Source organism: Propithecus coquereli, unplaced genomic scaffold (assembly GCF_000956105.1).
Source record: "Propithecus coquereli isolate 6110/MARCELLA unplaced genomic scaffold, Pcoq_1.0 Scaffold285, whole genome shotgun sequence".
Lineage (NCBI taxonomy): Eukaryota > Metazoa > Chordata > Mammalia > Primates > Indriidae > Propithecus > Propithecus coquereli.
The window spans coordinates 1,109,999-1,122,913 of NW_012148452.1; the positions used below are offsets into that span (position 1 = coordinate 1,109,999).

At 37.5% G+C, this 12,915-nt stretch overlaps 1 protein-coding gene across 1 annotated transcript in view; it reads right to left on the reverse strand.

The window, feature by feature from the left end:
- INTS2 (integrator complex subunit 2) overlaps nt 1-10,560 on the reverse strand; it is a 57,412-nt gene extending 46,852 nt beyond the window's left edge. Inside the window, exons 1-7 of the mRNA XM_012648398.1 lie at nt 10,523-10,560; nt 8,689-8,995; nt 7,916-8,054; nt 5,656-5,758; nt 4,716-4,829; nt 2,275-2,405; nt 1,856-2,029 (exon numbers count right to left, since the gene is read on the reverse strand). Of these exons, the coding sequence (XP_012503852.1) occupies nt 1,856-2,029; nt 2,275-2,405; nt 4,716-4,829; nt 5,656-5,758; nt 7,916-8,054; nt 8,689-8,995; nt 10,523-10,550 (996 nt within the window). The 5' untranslated portion in view covers nt 10,551-10,560. The remainder of the gene's footprint in view (nt 1-1,855; nt 2,030-2,274; nt 2,406-4,715; nt 4,830-5,655; nt 5,759-7,915; nt 8,055-8,688; nt 8,996-10,522) is intronic.
- Nucleotides 10,561-12,915: the final 2,355 nt, after the last annotated feature.

A 12,915-nucleotide genomic window follows, 5' to 3' on the forward strand; every position in this document is an offset into this window, starting at 1 on the left:
AAAAAAAAAAAAAAAAAAAAAATATTGCAAAATGGCTGGGCGGGGTGGCTCACACCTGTAATCCTAGCACTCTGAGATGCCAAGGCAGGAGGATTGCTTGAGCTCAGATCAGCCTCAGCAAGAGCAAGACCCCGTCTCTACCAAAAATAGAAAAATCAGCTGGGCGTCATGGTGTACACCTGTAAGTCCTAGCTACTCAGGAGGCTGAGGCGGGACAATCACTTGAGCCGAGGAGTTTGAGGTTGCAGTGAGCTACGATGACGCCACTACACTCTACCCTGGGTGATAGACTGAGACTTTCAAAAAAAAAAAAAAAAAAAAAAAAACTACTGCAAAATGTAATATATATCCATCAACAGGTGACTGGATAAACAAAATGTGGCATACACATACAATGGACTATTATTCAGCCTTTAAAAAGTAAGGAAATTCTGACAACATGCCACAACATGGATGAACCATGAAAACATGTTAACTGAAATAAGCCAGACATAAAAGCAGAAATATTGTATAATTCCACTTATATTAAGTACCTAGAATGAATAAATTCAGAGACAGAAAGTAGAACAGAGGTTACCAGGGGTTGGGGGAGAGGAGGAATGGGGAATTATTGTTTAATGGGTACAGAGTTTCTCTTTGGGATGATGCAAAAGTTCTGGAAATGGATAGTGATGATGGTTGCACAATGTGAATGTACTTAATGCCATTGAATTATACATTTAAAAACGATTAAATGGGCAGAGTGTGGTGGCTCATGCATGTAATCCTAGCACTTTGGGAGGCTGAGGCAAGAGCATCGCTTGAGGCCAAGAGTTCAAGATCAGCCTGAGCAACATAGCAAGACCTTGTCTCTACAAAAAATAGAAAAATCAGCCAAGTGTAGTGGTACATGCTTGTAGTCCAAGCTACTGGCGCGCTGAGCCAGGAGAATCACTTGAGCCCAGGAGTCTGAGGCTGCAGTGAGCTATGATGACACCACTGCACTCTAGCTCAGGCAACAGAGTGAGAGACACTGTCCAACCCCCCATAAAATGATTAAATGGCAAATTTTATGTTATGCATATTTTACCATAATAAAAATATACATACATATATTAAAATCACAGAATATAATAATAATTTATTTTGATGACCTAACAGCAGTTCTTATGAGTATGACGCATAACGCTAGAGATTTCCAAGACTCTTTCAGGGGTTCCAGAAGGCAAAAATACTTCCTTAATAATACTAAGACATTATCTGCCTTTTTCTCTCTCATTCACTCACAGTATATAGTGCAGTATATAGTGTCTATCAAGCCAGACATTGAAGAGATTTGGACAAAAAAATGTTATAAAACAATACCATTCTTCTCATCAAATGTTTTTTGTTAGGCAAAATACAGTTATTGTTCATTAAAAATATGTTATATGCACATTTAATAGGCTTATTTTTATTTTTACTTTTAGAGACAGGGTCTCACTATTTGCCCAGGCTGGAGTGCAGCAGCTATTTACAGGCACACTACAGCCTCACACTCCTGGGCTCAAGTGATCCTCCTGCCTCAGCCTCCCAAATAGCCATGACTACAGGTGCATACCACCATGTCCGGATGTTGTTATTTCTAAATTAACTAAATAAACATTTCAAAATATTCAGTTTTAATTTCTACTATGGTAAATATCAATAGAAAAAAGTCACATAAATGAAAGCTCTTTGGTATCTTCAGTGATTTTTAAAAATGTAAGGAGGTCCCTGAAACTATAAAGTTTGAGAACTGCTTATCTAATGACATCATTTTAAAAGTGTTTCTTCCTCTTTTTAGTAATTATCAAAATATCCTGATCCTTAGCCTATACAGATACATAATCCTCACCTGCTGTCCATTTCGGATAAAGGTTCCAAACCAAGTCCGGACTTTTGCATTTGTTCCAAGAAGCAAACCACTAACAAAACAAACCAAGTCACTCACTCCATCTTCACAAGCTTCATTTTTAGTATGATCCAATGTCAAAGCCACACCAAGGCCTGGCAAGTGACACTCTTCCACCTAACACGGCAAAGAAAACAAATTAAATTCAATATCATAAGGACATGGGTCAGGATGCTTCAAAATCTAAAGTATCTAAAGTTTAGAAGAAGAGATCACATAAAACATAAAAACCCAAAGGAAGGCAATATATCCAGTATACAATTAAAATTCCAAACCTCAATAAGATTCTAAAACCATCTTGAGAATAGTTCTTAGTCCTAGTATATGGGCCTTTGCCTCACAAAAACAATAGGATCTCTTACCACCATGCCTCGGACCTTGAGAGCCTGAGAAGGATTCATTTTACACAAGAAGCGTAAGGCATCTGTCCTGCGCCTTCCTCCAAGACTTTCTTCATCTTGTCGTTCTCCATTTTTAATCAGGCCCCTACAAACTAAGAGGATAGAAATCATTTTGTTCAGCCTTGAGAATTAATCATTTATGCAGAATAGACATTACAGAAGAAAAAGATCAAGGAACCTGAAAACATCATAACAGGAACTAGTCAAAATGAAACAAAGAATGAAAAGACACTTAAAAAATGAATAGTAACCTGTGGGACAATAGCACACAAACACACTTGCAGTTACAGGCCCAGAAAGATAAAGGAGCAAAAGACAAAAATAAATTTGAAGAAATTTTCCCAAATTTAATGAAAACTATAAACTCAGATGCTCAATTAACCCCAAGCAGGACAAATACAAAGAAAATCATACCAAGACACATCATAATCAAATTTCTGTAAAGTAGTGATAAAGAGAAAATCTTAACAGTAGCCAGAGGAAATAAAAAAAACAAACAAAAGTAGCCAGAGGAAAAAAGAAACATTATAGAGGAACAGAGATAAAAGTTACAACAGAACAGACAACAGAATGACATCTTTAAACAGCTAAAAGAAAATGTCATCCTAAAACTTTATGTCCAATGAATATATCTTTCAAAAATGAGAGTTTTTCCAGATCAAAAAAGCTGGGAAAATTTGTTGCTGACAAAAAATGAAGGTGAGCTGGGCACAGTAGCATGCACCTGCAATCCCAGCTATTCAGGAGGCTAAGGCAGGAGGATCACTCAAGCCAGGGAGTTCGAGACCGGCCTGAGCAACGCAGTGAAACCTCGTTTCCAAAAAAAAAAAACAAGAAAAAGAAAAAGAAAAAGAAGGAAGTTCTTTAAGCTAACGGGAAATTATACCAGATGGAATTATAGAGCCACATTGTAGGGACACATAAAAGAATGAAAAGCACCAAAAATGGTAAATATGTCGATAAAGATTTTTTCCCCTCTTGTTTTTGTCTTTAAAATATTAATATAATTAACTGTTTAAAGCAAAAGTAATAACAATGTACTCTAAGGTTTATAATACATGTAGAAGTAAAATTTATGACAACAATGGCACAAAGAATAAGAGGAAAAAGGGAACAAACGGAAAACAAATAACAAGGCTATAGACTTAAACCTAACTACCACAATAATTACATTAAATGATCTATGTATATGGTCCAAACACTCCAATTCAGTGACAGAGACTGTCACTAGATATAAACAAACAAGACCCACCTATACCTGTCCATAAGAAATCCACCTTAAATATAAAGACACAGATAGATTAAAAATTAAAAGATGAAGAAAAATATATACCATGTAAACACTACTTAGAAGAAAGATGACATGGTGATATTTATCAGATAAAGTAGACAGACTTCAAAACAAGGACTATTAATAGGAATAAAGAAGTATATTTCATAGTAGAAAAAAAGGCTCTATTCATCAAAAAGATTGAACAATCCTAAATACACACAACCCCAATAAAAGGACTTCAAATTACATGAAGCAAAAACTGACAGAACTAAAAGGAAAAATAGACAAATCCACAATTACATTTGGAGACATCAACACTCCTCTCTGATAGAACAAGTTGACAGAAAATCTGCTGGGACATTGTTTACAAAGAGCTTTTACATATCATGTGATCTTCAGTAAATCTCTTAGAAAAGTAATGGAAATATTATTATTAATATCCCCATTTAACAGATGAGAAGTTAAGTATCTCGACGGAGATCACACAGTGAGTGAGTGACAAAGTCAGGAATTAAAACCGCAGATCCAGTGCTTCTCCCTCCCCACCCCGACCCCAGCTCCCAATTCACAAATCACCTTGCTCAACAAATCACCTTGCTCAACAAATGCTGTTTTTATTTTTATATCACCCATACCCAAACAACAATCTTCAATCACTAGAAGTTTGCAATAGACATGAAATATTTTAGTAGATTTTTCTCAATTCCTACCCTAAACTTTTACGCAAACTAACAACAATAAGTCTTAACAATGGTCTGATCGCTGGTATTTCTGATTACACATATCTAATATTGCCCTCTGGCTCTTTCACAGATATATGTCTCCTCCCCTTTGCTCCCTGAACATAGAGATTACATCTTTTAGTTTCTTGGCATTTTATACTGTCATATTATAGCACTGTTGACTAATGGCAAAAATTTTTTAATTACTCACTGTAATTAAATTTGCAATGTCAATACCAATTTTTAAATCTCTAAACTCAATATTTCTATAAGTCTTCACTAATAAACTTTCAAAAGATAAAATCTCAAATAAAATCCCATAAATGTTTCCTCTTAGCTCAGAAAAACAGATTCTGTACATGCCCAAGCAAACCTCTTCAATATTCCATTTTTAAAATTATATTTACCTTCATTAAAACTATCAGGAACATTGGCCACCAACAGACACAAGAACCAGGCACCATTTCGAACATGTAGCAAGGCTTCAGCTACATCAACTATAGGAAGCAAGGAAGGGAGTTCTATGAGAAAACAAAGTCAGTGTTACTATTAAAAAGTGATATTTCATTGTATTATATATTAAACATCTTTTGGCATTCCACATATGTCATCTAAAAGCAATTAAAGTTCTTTCTTTTCACAGTCTAGAGCAGAGCCGCTCAATAAGACAGCCACTAGCCACATGTGAGTATTTTAATTAAATAAATTAAAATAGTTCAGTTCCTCAGTCGCACTAGCCACATTTCAAGTAATCTATAGCTATGTGTGGGTAGTGGCTACTATACTGGACAGCACAACACAGAACACTGCAGAAGGTTTTATTGGACAGTGCTGATCTAAAGAGTTTCATGAAAATCTTTGTACTTTTATGTCCTCTTTTATTCCTATCATAACCTATTATAAAGAATTTGGAAAATACAAAAATGTACAAAGAAGAAAAATAAAATCAGCTCTCATCCCATCACTCAAAGTCAATAACATAAAATATTTTAATTCCCCACAGATATCATTTTTAACTTTTAACAAAATCGGGATTATATTCTACTTACCATTTTGCCCTTTGCTTTTCATTTAACATACTTTAAACGTTTTCTAAAATCATTAATAAGCATTAGAATCATGAAATCGAATATATCATTTTAATGTCTATATAATATCCCACACTATGGAAATAATATAATTTACTTAATCGTTGTCCTACTATTGGTCATTTTTTACTTTAAGCTTTTAAGGTACATGCTTATTAGATGATCCTTCAAATAACACAACATTCCAGGCTAAGTAGTTACATAGTATCATTCAACAAGAAACTACATATGAAATGTATCTTAGCACTTAGTACAGTACCTGCTTGTAAAATACAAAGTACATCTGCAGCTTCCTCCAAATAGACTGGACTCTCAAACAGCTCAGAAGACTTGAAAAAAAACTCTCCATTGGACTCAGACACCTTTAAAAAAAGAAAGAAAAAAGACATGAAGTCTATTAATTTCAGGTAATAAATTAACTTCTTACTATTTTTATCATTATTTGTTGAGCTCACAGACATGTCTCTTAATGTCACTAATATACTACAGCAGAACATGCAGTATTTGATCAATTTCAACCAATTTAACCACAAGTAGCAGTCACATTAATTATTATTCCGATATGGCAGTATCAGTCTCAAGAATTGATTTCTATAGAAATATGTGAAGACATCTAGAATTAAAAAAGATAAAGCAAGCCAAAGAAATGAACTAGGAATGCTACCTATATGTCACTTAAGAAAAGCCAAAAACTGTAAACTCAAAGCAGTATAATATAAATTCATGTTCAATTCTAAATGAACTATTAGAAAAACAAAGAATTAAAACTTAAATAAACAAAACTACCTACTAACTTTTTTGAAAATTTCCCACAATAGTTTCGTCACCATATTTCCCATATAATAAAAAACGCTGAACTAAAAAATTGGAAACCTCCCAAAAGAGAACGGTCACTTATTTTATTAGAGGTACTAAGAAAAAGATGTAGGAAAAATTCTGGTTGAAATTTAAAAGTATCAGTATAGTAGAAAAAAGGAAATTATTATTTGTGATAGAAATTTTACAAAGATTTATAATATAGCATTAAAACTTTACCTAAAACTGGCTAAAACCCTGCTACCAGTATTTTCTTTGGAAACAGAATTTAGTCTTTTTTGTCCACAATTTATACAACTAAGGGCCGGGCATGGTGGCTCACGCCTGTAATCCTAGCACTCTGGGAGGCTGAGGCGGGAGGATTGCTCAAGGTCAGGAGTTCAAGACCAGCCTGAGCAAGAGTGAGACCTCATCTCTACTAAAAAGAGAAAGAAATTAGCTAGACAACTAAAAATATATGGAAAAAATTAGCCATGTCTGTAGTCCCAGCTACTCGGGAGGCTGTGGCAGAAGGATTGCTTGAGCCCAGGTGTTTGAGGTTGCTGTGAGCTAGCCTGACGCCATGGCACTCTAGCCCAGGCAACAGAGCAAGACTCTGTCTCAAAAAAAAAAAAAAGAAAAAAAATTCATACAACTAGGCTGGGCACAGCAGCTCATGCCTATAATCCCAATACTTTGGGAGGCTGAGGTAAGAGGATTCCTTAAAGCCACGAGTTTGAGACCAGCCTAGGCAATACAGCAATATCCCATCTCTACAAAAAATAATTAGCCGGGCATGGTGGTGTGTGTCTATAGTCCTAGCTACTCAGGAGGCTGAGATGGGAGGATCCCTTGAGCCTAGGAGTTCAAGGCTGCAGTTAGCAATGATGATACCACTGCATTCCAGCCTAGGGCAACAGAGCAAGACCCTGTCCCAAAACAAACAAAACAACCTAAACTTTATTTACCATAAATTAACTGACCCCAAAATTCTAACAGTAAATAACTTTTGCCTCTTAAATTCTGGGCCTAATCTCATATAAGTCATCTTAATATGAAGACCCAACTTAGTTCTTTGTATGATAAGACCCCTGACCTTCACAAATTTAACCATTCAGAGTTTCCATTAACCATAATTACCCAAAGATCCATGCTAAAATAATCTATAGTTTTGCTGAGAATTTGAATAGCCTTCATCAGTATACAGAAGCAATTCAGTCATTTAGTAAGCAAGTCTAACCAATCATCCTATATCCAATTCGGTATTGATACTCTCTACTCACTGTCACACTTAAGATACTTAATGCCCATCCAGTGTATAAATGAATCACACGTATTTTTGAGTTATACTTCATTATTTTATGGGAGAAATTATATCTTATAAAGATCTTATCAAATTTGGTAAATTGTACAAGACTTAAGATAAATTCCCTTCTAAATGTTAAGAAGCCATTGTATGGACCCCAAACAGAAAAAAATTCCTATCATAGAGAAAGCAGAATAGGCATAAATGAGAGTAATTAGAAGAAGTAATTAGAGAAAGAAAGCCTTTAAGACAGGCTTTTAATATCCTTTCAGCCTTTGAAAGGAAAACACATATCAAATTAGAAATACAAGTAGAAGAGGATGCAACCTGCCTGCCTTCTTCCCTCTATTCCTGTCTACTTTTCTATATGTAGACATCAAATCATACATACTTTAAGCTATGGTTAAAAGAAATGCACCTTGTTCATAATTGCCAACAGTTCACTAAGCACTAGACGCAATCGACGAGGTGAATCACTGTGTTCAAACTCTAATGTCAGTCCATGCTGAAGCTGTGATACCAGGATGCTCTCTCCACTGCCTCCTCCAAGTTTATGCCTAATGAAGTACAAAAACATAAAAACAACAATTATGAGAAGACTGGTATGGAAATAATTGCACAAAAATTATCTTTTATTGAATAATCTACAAAAGAATGTATAAATTCCAAATGTTCTCTATTACTTCTGAAATACTATTTAGTTTGCCTGTTTCAAGGATTCATACCCTTTGTAAAGATATCATCACAACTGAGAGCTAACACCCACTTCAATTAACAACAGTGGCTTACTATTGGATTCACAATGGGCAGGGAAGCACATAACATGTGCCCAGACTCTTTGGGAATCAACATAAGTTTAAAAAAAAGCCTCCTAAGTGATTCCAATAAATCTCTCTAATCTAAGGGAAGTTATCCTACCCAGTTTACACTTAGAGTAACTGGCCTAATTAATTTAGCCAGAATACAATAGTACATAGCCAAACTTCTCTAGACATATTATAATATAGAAGTCAAAAGATCCTAGAACTTTAACCATAAACAGAAAAGATTTAAGTAAAATGCTCTCTAGAGTTCATATTCTCATTCTATCTTTTCTGGAGGAGCTCTGAAAGCTTGGAAAAATATCTGATTCCCTCTTCTTTGACAAATCCAAGTAAATCCCAATCCACATATTATATAACATAACATTACCTAAGCTGCTGTTCTTTGCTGGCATCCTGTTCTAAAGCATGAAAGTCCACAGATAACAATGCAACAATGGAGTTGACAGCTTCCACCCCAGAGAGAAGGCGAAGGATAAGTTTTTTATCCTGAGCCCAGCTTTGACTCTGGTCAGCAGGAGCACAAAGTGCCATCCGCACCAAACAAGGCAGGAGAAGTCTCAGTTCTGGATCACTTAAAGATGCCAGGCGAACAACATCCACTTTCTGCATTGCCTCAAAAGCGAATGGGCTGACAAACTGAAGGCTTGTACACTCAGTCATCATCACTGTTGATCCTGATGGTAAAAACAGAAATGAAAGTAGGGGTATAACTTCCATAATTATGACCGTCCCTCTTTTTTAAAAACCCTCAGAAATATGGTGTATCTTTAATAGGCCCCTATGTTGGCAATGTTCCTGGCACTATTAAAGACAAGGCTTCTATCTCCCTATGTTTCTATGCCATCTGGAAACTGAGGAAGAAAGTATATTAATGTCTCTTCCAGCTTTAGGAATCTTCTGCTCTAACACTCTTATCAAAGAAAGAAAGAATATGAAGCCCAGACAGAGATGAAGTAGCAGGCCCAAAGTAATATTACTAATTAGTGGCACAATCCAAGGCTGAATCTTCATCTATTAAATCTCAATCCAAGTCTTTCTCCACTATACCAGTCATTTGAGCTCCACAAAATGTAAACAAAAGTAAATGAATGGTCATAGTTAACACATTAACTGCCACGTGAGTTGTATTTAACTCACACTAGTTTTGAGCCCAGGGCCTCCTGAAGAAACACATGTCTCTTCACCTTGGGAGCCATGTGAACTATTTTTCAAGCTGCATATAACTCACGCACAGAAAACAATAAAAAATAACAAATTTTTCATTAAATTAGAAAGGATCGTTTTGTTTTCAAAGTTTTTATTCTATTTTCGTAATACAACACCTTGGCCCCAAGGAAAAAATTTTTTTCCTAGTGTGGCAGTCAGTGTGTTAGAAATGATCCTCTTCCATATCCCTTTAGTTTCGCATGGCTACCCAACATACCGAAAGAAGTGTTGGGCTTCTTTTTCCCACCCTCCATGAGTCGGTGGAAACACTGATAAATCACCTCTCTGGGCATAAGCAATGCCAGCAATAAAGCTCTGGAGGCCACAACACTACCCTACGTCCCCTGTGTTACTGGGTAAAAAACAGATGTCTAGGTGCTGTGGGAGAGAGAGAGGAGAGTCCCACTTGGGCACTTCTCTGTCTTCATGAGTCATCAAAGGTCCAAAAAGCAAACAAATAAAAAGGCAGTGAGCAGGTAGCCAAAGCCATCCCCTCTTAAGACCGACTGACTAGCACAACCGTGCGTTGCAGGCAGAAACCCTGCTTTGCTTTCAAGCAGGAGGAGCTGGTCTTTTAACAGAGGGGCGGGCTGAGAGAGCAGAGGCGCCAAGACCTGTGAGCTCATACGTCTCGCCCCCGGCGTAACAAGCCAACGAGTCCCTCAGGCTGAGAAAAGTCTGGCCGGTTGCCGACGTGGACGCGCTGAGGTCTGAGAAGCAAACGCTTCATACCTTAAGATCTACCTCTCCGGCCTCACGGAACCCCAACCGGATTCCGCGTCCTAGAGGCGGGACGCGGCAGAAATGGAGAGCGCGGCCCGAAGTTGGGCCTAGGCGATAATCCGGATCCCCAAACCCTAGCTGTGCCCTGAGTTGATTCGGGCACCAAGAAGTCAGACGCCGGGACCAACCGGGTCGTCGATAGGAAGGGGGCAGAGTGGGGACCGCGCACAAAGGCAGAACCGGGACTGGAGGGAGGGAAAAGCGGAAGAGACCTTTGCAACCTGCACTCAGCGCCTTCATTCATCCCAAGCGTCTGACTCCCGCCGGCCACCGTACTGGACTGAGGCAGGGTAGCTGCGAGAGGAAACCCAGAGCCGTCCGCACCAATGCAACTGTGCGCGTGCGCGGTCCCGCCCCTTCCTCCGCCTTATTTTCCCTGCCCAATTTCATCTCCGAAAATTTAGAAATTTGATTCTAGTCCCTTTTCCAGAGCCTACCAGCTGTGTCCTCTTAGATAAGTCACTAAACCCCTCAGAGCGTCAATTTCATCGTCACAGGATTATCATGGCATTCAAATGACATAACGTTTGTAAAAGAAATGTTAAAGTTGTCCCCTCTATTCTTTGGCACTAATGGAACAGAAGTTCTAGAATCCCAGGATTTGTAGGAGAATTTAAAAAGTAATCTAATCTCAAACCTTCTTCCGCTCCCGACCTCACACACTCACTGTCAGAAGTTAAACACCCTCCTTTCAGGGTCCTTAATTTAGGGGTCCATGAACCCTTAGAGGGCCAATGGATGGGGACTAGGAATTCTCTGAAATCTGTTCAAAATTGAGTGCTTGGCATTCCAGAAAGAGGGTCTGAAACGTTCAACAACTTCTCAAAAGGAGTCTGATCACCCAGAAAAGCACCGCTAGTCTATGCATCTTCATACTATTTGTCCTTCCCGGTTCAATCAACATGTGTTTGGCCGCTTCTATTTACCAAATACTACTGTGCTAGGAGTTGACAACAAAAATATTTTAGAGATACAGTACTTTAAAGTTTCCAAGGCTTGAACAGAGGCTAATCTCTTTAAAAATAAGATCTGGCTTTCAACATGAAACATCAGAAATCACTGTAACGTATGTTAATGTTACAGTGTTTCTCAAAATTTTTCCACCTAACCCCCAGTAAAACATTTCACATTGTGGCCCAGGACACACATACACATATATCCACATACATAAATGTTATATATGATAAATATACAGTAAATGTATAAATTTATATACTATATAACTATATAATATATACTGACATTTATGTGGAAATATTTTATGAAATACACATACTACATGTATTTATTTCACTTTTTTAAATTGCTGGTCACTACACACTAGAATTGATTTCACAATGGTTACAAACTGTATGACATTTTTTTTTTTTTTTTTTGAGACAGAGTCTCACTCTCTTGCCTGGGGCGAGTGCCTTGGCGTCATCCTAGCTCGCAGCAACCTCAAACTCCTGGGCTCGAGGGATCCTCCTGCCTCAGCCTCCCAGGTAGCTGGGACTACAGGCATCCGCCACCATACCCGGCTAATTTTCTTTCTATTTTTAGTTGTTTGGCCAATTTCTATTTTTAGTAGAGAGGGTCTCTCTCTTGCTCAGGCTGGTCTCGAACTCCTGAGCTCAGAACGATCCGCCCACCTCGGCCTCCCAGAGCGCTAGGATTACAGACGTGAGCCACCGCGCCCGGCCAACATTGTTATTTGAAGCTAAAATTAAGGATTTATTAAACACTGGCTCAGTACTGTGATAAGTGCTATACATCTATTATCTGATTTAATCTTCTGAGGTGGTAATATGATTCTCCATTTTACAGTTATGGAAATTGAGACTGAGAGAGATTAAGCAATTTAATCTGCATGAATGATCATTTCACAGGAAGAGTATGAAGGGAATTCAAACATTGGTTTGGGGAATTAATGAGGAGAAGAGGTAGGTATGAACTAAATGATTTTAAAGATCCATTCTAATTCTAATTGTTTATGATCCTTTGTTCACTAATGGAGAAACAACATGCAGAGTCAATGTCTCCATCTTGGCCTTTTTGTTACAAGAGGCCCGTTTGCCATTGTATGGCGAATGTATCTTGCTCTTACTCTGTAAACCTATCTTGTCCTTCCTCAATAAACTTCGTTTCACACTTGCCAAAAAAAAAACTCCATCTTGATGTACAGAGAACAGCAAATCACATCAGCCTGACTGAGACAGCTGAGAGTGAGAGTCACGGTGGTAAGTGCTGACAGTTATCTTCTTCCTCCAAGTCACACTCTCCTCCACTTGCAATTCTTAACTCAGTGAATATCATCACCACCTTGAAGTGCATGAGCCAAAAACCTGAAAGTCATCCTAGACTCCAGTCTCTCCCCCTCATATCAACTTAGTCAGCAAAAATCTTTCAAATCATTGAAACATTGTAATGTTTGCCAATAAAACAATTTTGATAATCATTGTATGGAACCCAGACAGACACCCTAATGAAAAACGATTTACTCATGAGCTTTTGAGTTTTAGTTCTGCTTCCTCTAAGGACAACTCCCTAACTATACCAAAATCAATTTTTTTTTAGCTTTTATTTTTTTTATTTCATTTTATTTATTTATTTATTTCGGGATATT